A 17,378-nucleotide genomic window follows, 5' to 3' on the forward strand; every position below is an offset into this window, starting at 1 on the left:
TAATTTAAACCCTCCCAAAGAGCTCTAGCAAACCTCCCACCCAAGATATTGGTATCCATCCAGTTCAGATGCAACCTGTCCTACTTGTACAGGTCCCATCTTCCCTAGAACGTATCCCAATGATCCACATATCGGAAGCCCTCCCTCCTGTACCAGCTCTGCAGCCACGTGTTCAACTGCATTCGCTCTGTTCCTAGCTTCACTAGCCCGTGGCACTGGTAGTAATCCTGAGATTACTACTCTGCTTGGCCTGCCTTTTAGCTTCCAACCTAACTCCCTATATTCACTTTTCAGGTCCTCATCCCTTTTCTTAGCTATGTCATTGTTACCGATGTGTACTATGCCTTCTGGCTGCTCACCCTCGCCCTTAAGAATCTTGTAGACTCGATCCAAGACATCCCTGACCCTGGCACCCAGAAGACAGTGTACCATCTGGGAGTCTCGTTTGCGACCACAGAATCTCCTATCTGTTCCTCTAACCATTGAATCTCCTTTCGTTATTGCTCTCCTGTTTTCCCCCTCCTTCCCTTCTGAGCCACAGAGTCACACTCAGTTGTAGAAACCTGGCCACTTTGGCTTTCCCCTGGTAGGTTGTCCCCCCAACAATATCTAAAGCGGTATACTTGTTATTGAGGGGAATGGCCACAGGGGATCCCTGCACTGTCTGTCTGTTTCCCTTTTCCTCTCCCTTCATCCTGTAAGTTAGGCTTGACTACCTCCCTATAACTGCTCTCTATCACTCCCTCAGCCTCCCGAATGATCCGAAGTTCTTCCAGTTCCCTGACACGGTCTGTGAGGAGCTGGATTTTTGGGTGCACTTCTCGCAGGTGGTGGCAGTGACACTAATGGTGACCCTTATCTCCCACATTCTGCAAGAAGAGCATGCATCGGCCCTAACTTCCATCCCCTGTGCTCTAACTGGCCAAAAGAGATTTTAAAAGAAACTTACTAACCCTCCACAAAATCTTTTTTTTGTGGTTAGACAAGGAGGACAGTTGGGAGGCAGTACACATGTAGTGTTTCGGGTTTAGCCACTGCCCATATATATTAGTTCACTTACCCAGCAGTCCCAAGTGCCCGCATCCACCCATGTTCAGCCTTCGCTCTGCCAATTCACAAGGTAAGTATTTTATATTGAAATTTACCTTCCCGACTGCTCCCTGTTTCGCCCTCTCCCAACTCCCGTTGCTGAAGTGGAGCTTGTGCATTCTGCTGGTGCAGGGAGTCGTTGTGTCCCTACGTTGCCTGGAAGCTAAAAGAGCTGAGGATAAGACAGTCATCAGCTGGCAATGGGAATGTGTTCCTTTTATTTTCAGCCTAGTAGCAAAAAAGAGCAAGTTCCTGTGTAGGAGAAGCAGAGCACCAGGCAGCAGAAAGAGTCGAGGGACAGGAAAACATTATTTCTACAACTTAATGTGGATCTACCTGAATATTTCAGAGAACCAATTATGACAGGAAAGTGTGTCTATCCAAGCAAATGATCACTGAGATTTGCGCCTTATCACAGTAGTTGTCATTTCTCATCGCTCTGCTTGCCTTGCCCTTGCATTAGCTGACAGTGCCAACTGAAGTCACTGTGGCTAACTTATTAAACTACTTTGCCTCTGGCTCTTTCAAAGGATTAGCTGCAGACCCGGGCAGTATCCTGCAAATGAAAACACACCACTGCATATTGCAGGCTACAGATGCCTTATTCTTGTCATTCATTGCTCTTTTTCGTATCTGTCCAATCTTCTGACCTGCCACCTGTATTTGTGCAATTGCAAGCTTTTTTTTAAAGTTTGATACTACCTTACCATAGATGGTGGTTCTGTCCATTGGAATTTTTCTTACTCAGTGAAATGAAGCCAGTGCTCCCTTTAAGTCCTTTTTTAAAATGTGATCTCGGGATGTGTGCTTTGCTAGCTAAACCTGCATTTTTTTGCCCATACCTATTCATCCAGAAGATATTTAAGAGTCAACTGCACTTTACTGTAGGTTTGGTGTCACTCACACATTTGGTAAGGATGGAACATTTTCTTCCCTAAAGGGCATAATGCAGCGAGAGGCTTTTTTAATGAAAATCAAGAAGTAGTTGCCTGGCACAGTGGCTCAGTGGTTAGCATTGCTGCCTCACAGCGCCAGGGACTCGGGTTCAATTCCAGCCTCAGGCAACTGTCTGTATGGGGTTTGCACATTCTTCCTGTGTCTGCTTGGGTTTCCTCTGGGTGCTCTGGTTTTCTCCACAGTCCAAAGATGTGCAGGTTGGGTGAATTGGCCATAATATTCAGGGATGTGTAGGTTAGGTACATTAGTCGGGGGCAATGTAGAGTAATAAGATAGGGGAATGCGTCTGGGTGGGTTATTCTTCGGAGGGTCGGTGTGGACTTGTTGGGCCAAATGGCCTCTTTCCACACTATGGGGAATTTATGATAAAAAACTCTATGAAATAACAACCCTTTCATTCATTTAGCAGCACCTCTTACCAACTACCTCTACCACTCCCACACATCCTTAATTTATTGAACCACCGTTAGGAAAGACAGGGTTTGATTAGGAACAGTCAGCACGGCTTAGTGCATTGGAGATCATGCCTTACAAATTTGTTAGAGCTCTTTGATGAAGTGACAAGTAAGGTTGAAGGTTGATGAGGGCAGACAGTGAGTGTAATTGAGATGATGGTAAGGCCTTTGATAAGGTTCCACATGGTAAGCTGCTCTCGAAGGTTAGATTGCATAGAATCCGGGGGGAGCTGGCAAATTGACTACACAATTGGCTTGGTGGTAGAAAGCCAACAGTGATAGTGGAAGGATGCTTGTCAGACTGGAGGCCTATGACTAGTGGAGTGCCTTAGGGGTCGGTGTTGGGCCCATTGCTGTTTGTTATTTATATCAATGATTTGGATGAGAATGTACAGGGCAAGATTAGTAAATTTGCAGATGACACTAAAATAGGCGGTATCGTGGGCAGTGAGGAAGGTTAACAGAATTTGCAGGAGGACCTTGATCAGCTGGGTAAGTGAGTCGAGAAATGGCAAATGGAGTTTAATATAGATAAGTCTTGAGGTCTTACATTTTGAAAACTCAAATCAAGGTAGGAGTTTCATGGTGAATGGTAGGGCCTTAAGGGATATAGTGGAACAGAGGGACCTTGGAGTTCAGGTGCATGGTTCTCTGAAAGTGGAGTCACAGGTAGACAGGGCAGCGAAGAAAGCTTTTGGCACACTGGCCTGCTTCAGTCAAGGCATTGAGTATCGAGGTTGGGAAGTTATATTGCAGTTGTATAGGACTTTGATGAGGTTGCACTTGGAGTATTGTGTTCAGTTTTGGTCACCTTGCTATAGGAAAGATGCTATTAAACTGGAAAGAGTGCAGAAGAAACTTACAAGGATGTTGCCTGGACTCAAGGGTCTCAGAAATAGGAAGAGTTTGATCAAGCTGGGACTTTTTTCTTTAGAGTGTCAAAGACTGAGGGGAGTTCTTACAGGAGTGTTTGAGATCAAGAGAGGCATGGATAGAGTGAATGAGATCAGTCTTTTTCCCAGGGGTGGGGTTTCGCGGACTAGAGGGCATCAGTTTAAGGTTAAGGGGAAAAGAATGAAAGGGAACCTGAGGGGCAACCTTTTCACACAGAGGTTGGTACCTATACGGAATGAGCTGCCAGCGGAAGTGGTTGTGGTGGTTACATTAACAACATTTAAAAGTCATTTGGACATGTGCGGGGATTGGAGGTGGTGTAGAAGGATGTGGGCTACATGCAGGGAAATGGGTTTAAAATGGGTGGACATTTTGGTCAGCATGGACCAGTTTCGACCAAAGGATTTGGCTCCGTGCTGTAGGACTCTATGACTTACTTCCCAACTAGACTGACTCATTCATCCCATTCTTTTTCTCCTATTCCCCACCCAACCTCCAAACCTGAATTTCTGCACCTTGCATGCACTTAGATTCTTGTCACTGCCCCTGTTTCCACTGTCTGTGGGTGACTATGGCTCAATTTCATCTGGTACCAATTGGATCTGCACTACTGGGGAAGATGCTGCCTATTTGCGGAACAGAAACTCTGGCCATTGAGGCTTATATCTTGGCAGGTTAGGTATCCTCATCCCGGATAGTTGGGTAGCAGGATCCTAAGCATTCACAGGTCCTGCTCCTGAGTGTGGGATTTAGCTGTGACCATGGCTGCTTGTAATCTCCCTCCCTTTCCCCTGGGGTTGGAGCCTAAAGCCAAGCTTGGTTTACAGTTGAGTTTGGGATGCCCTGGTGCTGTGTACCATCTTCCAGTCACAAAGTAAGTCAAACGCAAGTGATGATTTTTGGTGGATTAAAGAGAGAACTCAGTATTGGCTTTCTGAGGCCAGGCAGAGGTTGCTACGGCCAGCCTTTGTTATCTGTCCCTAATTACCTTTCAGAAGATGATGGTAAGTTAAAATGTGATTACAATGGAAAATAGTTCTACCATGATCCTTATAGCTTTGGTTCACATGGACATAATCCAGCAAGGTTGTTCTGTTAGCGTATCAGGTACAGAGAATTTCTCTCATTTGACAGAGTTCCGACTTCAAAAAAAATCTGCCGTTTTGAAAGTGGACCCAAAGGGAATGGGATTTGAGCAAGAGATCGGGGGCAAGTGCATTTTAGCAGGAGTTGGCTGAAAGCTGGACTTTCTTGGGGCATGATTTCATCAACAGAAAGTTAGGAATGTGAAGAGTTGGTCTGAGCAGGAGAAGGCCCTGAGTGAGGTTTGGACTGGGGGTGATTGAGAAAGAGAATGCTGAGAGGGTGGATGATGGCCGGTAGAAAGTGTGATTCGCCAGTTGTTTTCATATTCTTCAGTTTCAAGTAGTATCTGTAAAGGCATTAAAATGGCTGGTAATGTGACATAACATACTTCTTTGGTTATTTAAAAATGGGTACTGCTGAAATACTGGACAAAGAAATTTGCAGCTACTGTCATTCAATATAAATTCAATTCATTGAACTTCAAGAGGTGGTGGTCAACGATGGAGCAATAACTGAAAGCAAGATAGAATCATAAACAAGGACGTAGCATATTTATATAAACATAAATAGACAGAGGTCTTTAACTCAACCTGAACACAAATCAATGAATCTCATAAAAATCCAGATTAATCCTTTTCTGAAAATTCACTTTGAAGTATATAAAGAGGAGAGAAAGTTCTATGTTAATAGTCATCTCCAAAAGGTTGCAGAAATAACCTGCCCTTGAGGCAGTGGACTTAATCTTTTGATTTGGTGCTGTGCAATTTTGGGGCATTAGTCAGACAGTCAGGAGAAAAACGTGTGGTAGGGAGTCATTCAACTGGCTGAAAATTGTGGAGCCACGTTTTCCTCATCCCTGAGTTGTTGATTTTAATCAGCTTGTGTGGAAAAAGTGCCAATTATGTCATACAGCAGGTCAAATTGAAAAGCAACTTGAACCAATCTCTTTCCATATAGCTTCTAGCAGTCAGCTCAAGATCATAAACAAAGTACTTGCTCAAGATGTATGTCAGTCACTTACATAAAATAGAGAGAGATATGAGAAAATCAGTTTTATTCTTCTATAGAAGATTGTTTTCTTTGAAAGAGGCTGCTAATTGAAGTGTGAAATAGTAAATTCAATATTGTTCAACACTAGTATTTTATAACCTGATTTCATTTTTAAAGCTAGAATGAGTAATCCAAACTCTGATAGATGGAATATAATGTGGGAAAGTATGAAGCAGTTCACTTTGGCAGGAAGAATAAAGAAGCAGAGTACTGCTTCAAAGGAGAACTCTGACTTGCAGGGAATATGTGTGTTCTGGTGCATGTGTCACAAAACGTTTGTATGCAATTAACAGCATACCGTTATGCCCTAGTGTCTTCAATTTGTGGAAACATCTACATGTCCACGTTCTCAAGGCCTCTCAGTATTCTGAAAATTTAAATGAAATCCTCCCTGAACCTTCTAAACTCCCATCGAGTACAGACCCAAAGTCCCTAACCAGTCCTCATATGACAAGCCCTTCATCCCTGGGATCATTCTAGTATACCTCCTCTTGACTCCTGGCCAGCTCATCTCTCCTTAGATATGTATCTTGCTTCTAACTCCGCACCCTGCTACGTAGTTCTTTGTCAAATGCCAAAGTAGGGTCATTTTCCAGGTGACAGGCAATGACTGAGTACTGCAGGTATCAGTGCTTGAGCACCAGCTATTCACAAGATGAATTAGATGAGGAAACGAAGTGTACTGTCTCCAGGTTTGCAGACAGCACAAAACTGGACTGTGAAGAAGAAGCAGAGATGCTCCAGTGTGACTTGGACAAGTTGAATGAGTGAGCAAATACATAACAGGTAAGCTAGAACATGGCTAAATGTGAGACTATCACATTGGTAACAAAAACAGGAAGGAAAATTATTTATCTGAATGGTGATAGATTGTGAAAGGGGGAGCTGCAACAAGACCTGGGTGTCCTTGTTCACCAGTTGGTGAAAGTGAACATGCAAGTGGTGAAGGTGACAAATAGTATGTTGGCCTTCATAGCAAGAGGATTTAAGTACAGGAGCGTTTGCCTTGCTGCAAATATATCGCCCTTGGTGGGACCACATCTTGAGTATTATGTGTAGTTTTGGTCTCCTTACCTAAGGAAGGATGTTCAGGCTATGGAGGAAGTGCAATGCAGGTTTACTAGACCGATGGTTGGGATGAGATAGGACTGATGCATGAAGGGAGACTGGATTAGTTAAGACTATATTTACTGGAATTTAGAAGACTGAGGTGGATCTCAGAGAAACCTGTACCTTTTTAACAGGTGCTAGGCAGGAAGCATGTTCCCAATAACTGGCAGTCCATAATTAGAGTTACAGTTTAAGGAATAAGCCATTTAGGACTGAAATGAGAAATGTCTTCACCTAGAGAGTAGTGAGCCTGTGGAATTCTCTGCCACAGAAAGCAGTTGAAACTAAACTTTGATATTTTCAAGGAGTTGGATACAGCCTTAGGGCTAAAGGCATCTCGGATATGGGGAGGAAATGGGAACAGGATATGAGTTGAATGATCAGCCATGATGATGTTGAATGGTGGAGCAGGCTTGAAAGGCCCGCCTATGCTCCTGTTTTCTATGTTTAGTATGTGACAATATTCCTTGCAATCCAAATGACCAAAGCAGCAAAGTTGATGACCATGCCAGGGTATGCTGCAACCTGCAAGAATCTTGGTATTAGAGATTTTATCCCGTTACTTAATGTCATAGATAAATCTTCAGCAGCAAAGGTGGAATGCATCCTGTTGCTTTATATGATGCTGCCTCATATGCCTCACATCTGTAGAAAATTGGTATGAGAACACTGTCTAATGGACTTTGAACTATTTAAATTCTTCAAACCAAATATTGGAATGCTGAATGATCCTGTCCTTGTTAATATCTTAGGCAGGTTCTGAGGATTGAAAATGATTTGCTTGATGGGTTTTGAGGTGACCATTAAGTTCTATACACAATCTGCAGCGAAGTTAGTGCTTAGCAGGTTGAATAAAGGAGCTGTTTGGACATTTGTGCCTTCTCCAGCTTGTTGAGGTCACCTCCGGTTTGTGCATGATCACAGTGAAGTTCAGTGCTTTCCCAAATGGACCGTTCCCATTTTGGTTAGTTGCAAGCCGTGTAATCCCATGAGTCAATGGGGATGTTTGTCAACTGAAAGCAACCCATGTCATGACAGGATCTGGGGTGTGAGGTGGCTAAAAGACATGGAAGGAAATGGTCAGGTTTTAAAATTACTGAACTTGATCTTGAGTCCTGAGGCTGCAAGGTTCACACATGAAAATAGGATACTGTTCCTCCAGCTTGCCTGGGCTTCACTGGAGCAGATCCCAAGACAGAAATGTTGACATTTGAACACTGTTATGTGGAGCGGTCAGCAACTAGAAGTTCAGGGTCATTTTTACAGACAGAGTACAAGCATTCCACAAAACAGTCAAACTGTCTGCATTTTGTCTCCCCAGTGTAGAGGAGGCAACATTGTGAGTAGCTAATACAGTAGACTAGATTGAGTGAAGTGTAGGTAAAATCCACAACTTCACCTGGAAGGTGTATGTGGAGCCTTAGACAGTGAAGGGGGAGGAGGTCAATGGGCAAGTGTTGCATCTTCTACTAGGTGTGATGTAGTGTTAGAAGCTTTGGTTCAGAATTTGAGCTGGAAGCTGAAGTCAGACATTGTGATACACCAGGGAAGGGGAATGTTACCTGAATTCTTTGAACTGGGAAGCAGTTACACTTAGAGCTGGGGCATCAGATTTGGAGAGTGTGACTGTGAGTGAGGCAGCAAAGGACAGGGGCACAGGAGCCTCAGATTTCATTACTGTCCAATACGTTTGAGGTTTTTTCAGCTAATCTAGATGAGAGTGAGAGCTGCAGCTGAGCTAACTGACCATGGCACTGTAGTACAAGAAACCATTCAAGAATAGGAATGAAGGAGGAATTTAGTGCTAGTAAGGGAGAGTATGGGTGGGGTTGGGGGGGTGTTGGGGACTGACTCTTTTTTTATAACAAAGTGTGCAAATTCACACAACTATGTTGCATACCTGCTGCCATGATTCATGGCTGCAGAGTAATTTGCAGCGGGACGGGGAAGATCCAGTCATTGTAGTTATGTGCGTACTAACAACATAGGCAGGACAAAGAGGGAGGTTCTGCCTAGTCAGTTTCAGGATATATGTACCCTTATTAATTGAGAAGCAGAATCTTAAAGATCTGCTTGTTTTCTGGCACAAGTGCACATAGAGTAGTATGGGACATTAGTATCAGCATTGGGGAAATGAATCTGGATCAATGGGACATCTTCAACTGAATTATGCTGGGACAGAGGTTCGAGCCAACTATATAACGAGAGATTTAGAGAGGGCTTTAACCAAAAACTGAGGTCAACTGAACAGTTTTGGGAAGTTGTAGGAAATCAATGAGTAGAATGAAGTCTATAGAACATAGAAAAATACAGCACAGAGCAGGCTCTTTGGCCCACGATGTTGTGCCGAGGATTATTCCTAATCTAAAATAAAATAACCTAACCCCTCAATTCACTGCAGTCCATGTGCATGTCCAGCAGTCGCTTAAATGTCCCTAATGACTGATTCCGCCACCACCGCTGGCAACGCATTTCATGCATTCATAACTCTCTGCATAAAGAACCTACCTCTAACGTCTCTTCTATACCTTCCTCCTAATATCTTAAAACTATGACCCCTCATCCCAGTCAGTCCTGTCCTGGGGAAAGGTTTCTGGCTATTGACTCTATCCATGCCTCTCATTACCTTGTATACTCAATCAGGTCACCATATGCTTTTTTAACAACCCTATCCGCTAGGGTGGCAAATTTGAGGGATCAATGCACTTGAATACCAAGTTCCCTCTGTTCCTCCACACTGCCAAGAATCCTGTCTCTAATCCTATGTTCAGCATTCAAGTTCGACCTTTCAAAATGCATCACTTCTCATTTATCCAGTTTGAACTCCATCTGCCATTTCTCGGCCCAGCTCTGCATCCTATCTATGTCGCGCTGTAGCCTGCAATAGCTTTCGATACTATCAACCTTTCTGTCATCGGCAAATTTACTAACCCACCCCTCAACCTCCTCATCCAAGTCATTGATAAAAAATATAAAGAGCAGAGGCCCAAGAACAGAGCCCTGCAGGACACCACTCACCTCGAGGCAGAATACTTTCCATCCAAAACCACTCTGCCTTCTGTCAGCTAACCAATTCTGAATCCAGACAGCCAAATTTCCCTGTATCCCATACCTCCTGACTTTATGAATAAGCCTACCATGGGGAACGGAATCAGCTTTGCTCAAGTCCATATTGGTGGGCGGCACAATATGGTTAGCACTGCTGCCTCACAGCGCCAGAGACCCGGGTTCAATTCCCGCCTCAGGCGACTCTCTGTGTGGAGTTTGCATATTCTCCCCGTGTCTGCGTGGGTTTCCTCCGGGTGCTCCGGTTTCCTCCCACAGTCCAAAGATGTGCAGGTTAGGTGAATTGGCTATGCTAAATTGCCCGTAGTGTTAGGTGCAGGGATATATGTAGAGGAATGGGTCTGGATGGGTGGGCTTCGGCGGGTCGGTGTGGACTTGTTGGGCCGAAGGGCCTGTTTCCACACTGTAAGTAATCTAATCTAATCTAATCATATACACCACATCCACTGCTCGACCTTTGTCGAACTGTCTCATCACCCCCTCAAAGAACTCAGTAAGATTTGTAAGGCATGACCTGCCCCACACAAAGCCATGCTGACTGCCTTTAATCACGCTACGCTTTTCCAAATAATCATAAATCCTATCCCTCAGAATTCTTTCCAAAACCTTGCTGGCCACAGACGTAAGACTGACTGGTCTGTAATTGCCAGGGATTTCCTTATTCCCCTTCTCGATAAGAGGAACATTCGCCTCCCTCCCGTCCTCCAGTATGACTCCAGTGGAAAGTGAGGAAGCAAAGATCTTCGCCAGCGGCTTAGCAACCTCCTTTCTCGCTTCCCAGAGGAACCTAGGACAAACCTGGTCTGGCCCTCGGGACTTATCAATCTTCTTGTTTGCCAAAATTTCCAGCAAATCAATTTCATCAATCTTGATCTGTTCAAACCTGTTTCCCAGTTCCTCCAAGTTCTCATTCACAACAAGGTCCCTTTCCTTAGTGAAAACCGAAGCAAAAAACTCATTTAGGGCCATCGCTATCTGCTCAGACTCCACACAAAAGTTCCCTACACTATCCCTGACCAGCCCTAACTTCTCCCTGATCATTCTCTTATTCCTCACGTATGAGTAAAATGCCTTTGGGTTCTCCCTAATCCTTCCTGCCAAGCTTTTTTTGTGCCCCTTCCTTGCTCTCCTCGGTCCAATAGATCCTTGCTACCTCCACCTTGCTGCCTTCTTCCTTTTGACGAGAAGCTCCTGTGTTCTTGTTATCTAAGGCTCCTTAAGCTTATCCCTTCTTGCTTGTCTCAGAGGAACAAATTTGTGCATCACTCGCAACAACTGCTCCTTAAACAGTCTCCACATGTCTGTTGTGCCCTTTCTGTGGAAAAATTGCTCCCAATCTGTACTTCCTAACTTTTGCCAAATAGCATCATAATTTCTTTCTCCCCAATTAAATATCTTCCCTTGGTAACTGTTCCTTTCCCTCTCCAAGGCTGTGGTAAATGTGAGGCAGTTTTGGTCACTGTCACCAAAGTGATCTCCCACTGCGAGTTCGGACACCTGTCTTGGCTCATTGCTGAGCACCAAATCCAAAATGGCCTCTCCCCTCTTTGGCCTGTCTAAGTAAGGAAACCCTACTGAACACACCTGACAAAAATGGCCCCATCCAAGCCATCCGCACTAAGGAGATTCCAGTTAATATTGGGAAAGTTGAAGTCACCCATTACAACAACCCTGCTACAGCCATGATTGAATGGCGGAGTGGACTCGATGGGCCGAATGGCCTTACTTCCGCTCCTATGTCTTATGGTCTTATCTGCATTTTTCTAAAATCTGCCGCCCTATGAGTTCTTCAATCTCCCTTCTGCTATTAGGGGGTCTGTAGAAAACCCCCAATGCGGTGACTGTTCCCTTGCTGTTCCTAACTTCCATCCATACTGACTCAGTAGACAAACCTTCCTCGACAACCTTCATTTCTGTAGCTGTGATGAACTCTCTGATTAGCAATGCTACACCCCCTCTTTTTCCACCCTCCCTGTTCTTTTTAAAACGTTCTAAACCATGGAACATCTAGCAACCATTCCTGCCCCTGTGAAACCCACGTCTCCGTTATGGCTACATCATTGTCCCAAGTACTGATCCATGCTCTAAGTTCATCACACTTAAACCACTCCTTTTGTTTCATCACATGAAAAACCTTCCTGATAGATTCACTACATTCTGTCACTGTCCCATCCACAACTACCCCCCTCTCAGATATGTAGCTGTAGTTCCCACCCTCTTGCCAAACCAGTTTAAACCCTCCCAAACCACATGAACAAATCTACCACTCAGGACATTTGTGCCCCTCCAGTTCAGCTGCAACCCGTCCTTCGTGCACAGGTCCCACCTTCCCCAGAAGAGCAAGTTATTAACACAGGGATGGGAAATCAGACTGTGACAGGAAGGGATGGAGAATATGAATCAGAAGAGTCAACCAACACATAAGATTAGAAATTACAAAGAGAGCAATAGAATAAAACCAAAGGCATATAACATTCAGATTGAAACAAACGAGTACAAGTAGAACTGCATAAATATTTTCTAGTAGCTATTAGAGAAATATAGCTACAGGATGATATGGATTAGTATCTAAATATTGAACACCTAGTCTAAGCAAATCTAGCCTTCCCACAAACTTTGGGCAACAGTGGTGTGCAATGCAGAAAACATGACAGAAAGGAACTTTAGAAAGTGTATATTTCAGGTGCTTTTTCTGAAAATTACATAAAAACAGTTCTTGTATTGGAGAAAATGTTATGGAGTATATGATGTAGGTCTAAGAACTGAATACCATTCATGTTAAGGCACTTTTTCCTTTACAGGCGGGAAAGATCTAAGGTGCCTTACATAGTGCGACAATGTGTGGAAGAGATTGAGAGACGCGGAATGGAGGAAATTGGCATTTATCGAGTTTCGGGAGTTGCAACAGACATTCAGGCCCTTAAAGCTGCTTTTGATGTCAGTAAGTATCTTGGTATTGGTGTAGTATGTAATTAACGTCAGATAAGAATAGATTCTGAATTAAATCAGAAATAAATAACGCAAAGCAAATAGTTTCATGTTGCTGTGTAGGAATATAGAATCAGGAAAAGACCAATCAGCTCCTTAAGCCTGTTCATTTAGTTATATCATGGCTGATTTGTGGCCTACCTCCATATGTACCTGTCTTTAGCCCATATCCATTAATAAATTCACTTAACAAAAAAAGCTATCCTCAACTCATTCAGCAGCTGCTGCCATTTTTTTGAAAGAGAGTTTCAAACATCTGCCACCCTTAGTGTGTAAAAGTGCTTCCTAACATTTTGCCCAGGTATCATTCTTTTAAGCAAAAAAACAACGAACTGCAGATGCTGGAAATCTGACACACAAATCGAAACTGCTGGAGAAATTCATCAGGTCTGTCAGCATGTGTGGAGAGAAAGTAGTTTCTCCAGCAATTTGTTTTTGTATCATTATTGTAAACCTATGTTATATTCATTCCATGGGCAATATGTTCTTCCTGAGGTGTGGTACCCAGATTTGCTCACAGTATGCCAAATGGAATTGTGCTAGGTTTTGTATAACTGCAGCATAACTTCTCCATCCTTGTACTCCAGTCCTGTAGATGTAAAAGCTAGTATTCCATCAGCTTTCCTGACTATTTTCTGCATGTATGCATGTCATTTCAAAAATCTTTACGCCTGAACCCTAAGTCTCTTTGGACATCCACTATTATTTAAGGTTATTCCATCTGGATAACACTTTATACTTCTTCAGTACAAAATGGATAATTTCACGCTTGCTTAAATTGAACTCTATGTGCCATATGTGTGTCTGTTCACTTAATCTATCAATATCCTATTGTAATTTATGCTATCTGCAATACCACCTTACTTCATGCCATCAGCAAGATTGGGTGTATGATTTCCTATGCCATGTTATATAAATAAATAATGTGAATAGTTGAGGCCCTAATATAGATCATTGTGGAACACCCCTGGACACATCCTGTCAATTGGAGTACCCACCCATTATCCCTACTTTCTGCTGCCTGCCACTTGATCACCAAACATGTTGGTAATTTGCCCTGAATTCTTGGGCTTCTAACAGTAATTAGATTAGATTCCCTACAGTGTGGAAACAGACGCTTTGGCCCCCAACCAACCAGTCCACACTGACCCTCCGAAGAGTAACCCACCCAGACCCATTTCCCTCCGACTAATGCACCTAACACTATGGATAATTTAGTATGGCTAATTCACCTGACCCGCACATCTTTGGACTGTGGGAGGAAAACTGAGCGCCTGGAGGAAACCCACGCAGACACGGGGAGAATGTCAGACAGTCACCCAAGGCTGGAATTGAACCTGTGAGGCAACAGTGCTAACCACTGAGCCACTGTGCCATCCCATGTTAATGTGGGATTTTATCAAATGCCTTCTGGATGTCCAGGTGAAAAACATCCATCAATATTCCCCTGTCAACTACCTTCATTCCCTCTTCAAAATATTCTGTTCTGTTTGTAAGGCATATCCTACCAGTCACGATTCCATACTGACTCTTCTTGATTAACTGAAAACTCTCAAGGATTACCCCATCCGTAATTATTGACTCAAACAATTTCCCCATCACAAAAATTAGGATAATTAATCTGAATTCTGTGGTTAGTATCAAAGTAACTTCAAATGGACTGGACTATGATCTCTTGTGATTATGAAGTCAAGGAAGAGCTGAAAACTCCTGTTCAATAGCAAGCCACCTCCTGTGAATTATGTTCCAGACTGCAGGCACATTTTACTTATGTTTTTCCTTTGAAAAAATACACAAGAACAGAGATTAAAAAGCCAGTTTCCATTCTACTGGAGTGTACCAACCTACATTCAAGCATTCATGTGCTGTGAAGATCACAGTTGACAAACTACCCCTAGTGACCCCATGGTCCATGTAAATACCTTCTCACATTCAAAGTGCTAGAAGTCAACTAGCTAGCAGCTAGACAAAAATAAGATTCATTCTCCCTCAGATGGCCACAAACAAGTGAAAAGAAGGAATCAGGACAAAGAAACTTCAGTTAATCTACAAAACCAACATGGCTTTGTGTGTGGGAAATCATGTCTCACAAACTTGATTGAGTTTTTTTGAAGAAGTAACAAAGAAGATTGATGAGGGCAGAGCAGTAGATGTGATCTATGTGGACTTCAGTAAGGCGTTCGACAAGGTTCCCCATGGGAGACTGATTAGCAAGGTTAGATCTCATGGAATACAGGGAGAACTAGCCATTTGGATACAGAACTGGCTCAAAGGTAAAAGACAGAGAGTGGTGGTGGAGGGTTGTTTTTCAGACTGGAGGCCTGTGACCAGTGGAGTGCCACAAGGATCGGCGCTGGGCCAGATGCTGCCTGAACTGCTGTGCTCTTCCAGCACCACTAATCCAGAATCTGGTTTCCAGCGTCTGCAGTCATTGTTTTTACCTCTACTTATTGTCGTTTACATAAATGATTTGGATGCGAGCATAAGAGGTACAGTTAGTAAGTTTGCAGATGACACCAAAATTGGAGGCGTAGTGGACAGCAAAGAGGGTTACCTCAGATTACAACAGGATCTGGACCAGATGGGCCAATGGGCTGAGAAGTGGCAGATGGAGTTTAATTCAGATAAATGCGAGGTGCTGCATTTTGGGAAAGCAAATGTTAGCAGGACTTATACACTTAATGGTAAGGTCATAGGGAGTGTTGCTGAACAAAGAGACTTTAGACTACAGGTTCATAGCTCCTTGAAAGTGGAGTTGCAGGTAGATAGGATAGTGAAGAAGGTGTTTGGTATGCTTTCCTTTATTGGTCAGAGTATTGAGTACAGGAGTTGGGAGGTCATGTTGCGGCTGTACAGGACATTGGTTAGGCCACTGTTGGAATATTGCATGCGATTCTGGTCTCCTTCCTATCGGAAAGATGTTGTGAAACTTGACAGGATTCAGAAAAGATTTAAAAGGATGTTGCCAGGGTTGGAGGATCTGAGCTACAGGGAGAGGCTGAACAGGCTGGGGCTGTTTTCCCTGGAGCATCGGAGGCTGAGGGGTGACATTATAGAGGTTTACAAAATTAAGAGGGGCATGGATAGGATAAATAGACAAAGTCTTTTCCCTGGGGTCGGGGAGTCCAGAACTGGAGGGCATAGGTTTAGGGTGAGAGGGGAAAGATATAAAAGAGACCTAAGGGGCAACTTTTTCACGCAGAGGGTGATACGTGTATGGAATGAGCTGCCAAAGGATATGGTGGAGGCTGGTACAATTGCAGCATTTAAGAAGCATTTGGATGGGTATATGAATAGGAAGGGTTTGGAAGGATATGGGCCGGGTGCTGGCAGGTGGGACTAGATTGGGTCAGGATATCTGGTCAGCATGGACGGGTTGGACTGAAAGGTCTGTTTCCATGCTGTACATCTCTATGACTCTAAGTACAAATGTCAATGTTGCTAGAATTTCCATTACAATGCCTGCAGTGTTCATCTACCTGTTCTCTGTGAATGAAATAACTTCACAGAGGATGGTATCCCGTCACCAAGTCACCCTTTATTTATACATAGTGAATCCTTGACAGCAATCCAGCTTCCTCAGAGCCAATTGTCAGAGTGAACGGGTGTCTGACACTCCTGTTCTTATTGGTCAGCCAGGACTTCAGGATTGGACCAGATAAACAGCCCCAATCAGGAAACACAGTCTATGATGTCCACCTGGCTGGCAGTCATTACAATCACTATCCCCCACCTTTTGAGTCCAAGGACATAGGCAGTTTTTTTTTGTGGCTCCTCCTCCGGTGTTTTAACGCTGAGTCAGGTTTCTCCAACTTTGCTTCTGATACGGACAGCATGTAAGGCACAGTATCTTGCCTCTTGTGCCAGAAACATCTCAGAAGAAATTCATTCTCTTCTTCAGGCAGCAAAGGCAACATGAACATCTTAGATTCCAAAGTATCTTCATTGTTTGATGGAACGGGAGAACCTACACTTGACAGAGAAGGTTCTGGAGCAGTTGGAAAGGCTATTGATGAGCAGAGCACGTTTTGCTACTGCATCGTTAGAGAATTTGCAGCTTTCATACAGTCCGTGTGCTTGTTCAGGACTGTCACACTTATCTAAACTTTGTACATCACTGGAGTGTACAATTATCTACCATGTCTCTTACCCATGCAGGGCCATTTCCATGGTCTTTACACCAAACTTCATCCCCTGAAGTAAACTGTCTCTCTCACTTTGCAAAATCTTGTGTCCAGCATTGGCGTTCCTGATGCTATTTGACCCTCCGACCTACGTTCGTGAAGATCAGATTTAACCTGGTGCAACGTTTTCTCCCCATTAGCAACTCAGCTGGAGCTGTCCCTGTAATTGCATGAGGGTTCGTCTGACAGTCAATTAGGAACCAGGACAGTTTGGTATCTAATGAAACTTTAGGCTGTTTCTTTAAACCTGCCTTAGAATTTTGGACAGCTCTTCCTGCCGGACCATTGGTTGATGGACCGTGTGGAGCTATCCCTTTCGACTTTAGGAAATACCCAAATTTCCTGTTGGTAAACGATGGCTTATTATCAGTGACCAACGCTTCCAGGAGTCCATGTATGACAAAAGATGCACGCAGTTCTGTCATTAGCCCTGTGTTTGATGAATGAACTCCATTCACATCAGGCCACTTTGAGTGGGCATCCATAGTGACTAAGAACA

At 43.7% G+C, this 17,378-nt stretch overlaps 1 protein-coding gene across 2 annotated transcripts in view; it reads left to right on the forward strand.

The window, feature by feature from the left end:
- Positions 1-17,378, forward strand: part of LOC122562879 (breakpoint cluster region protein-like) — a 477,748-nt gene that overhangs the window by 411,537 nt on the left and 48,833 nt on the right. For both annotated transcript variants that reach the window (XM_043716188.1, XM_043716189.1), the window contains one exon: positions 12,509-12,648. In XM_043716188.1, the coding sequence (XP_043572123.1) occupies positions 12,509-12,648 (140 nt within the window). The remainder of the gene's footprint in view (positions 1-12,508; positions 12,649-17,378) is intronic.

The sequence above is a fragment of the Chiloscyllium plagiosum genome, chromosome 25 (assembly GCF_004010195.1).
Source record: "Chiloscyllium plagiosum isolate BGI_BamShark_2017 chromosome 25, ASM401019v2, whole genome shotgun sequence".
In the NCBI taxonomy this organism is placed as follows: domain Eukaryota; kingdom Metazoa; phylum Chordata; class Chondrichthyes; order Orectolobiformes; family Hemiscylliidae; genus Chiloscyllium; species Chiloscyllium plagiosum.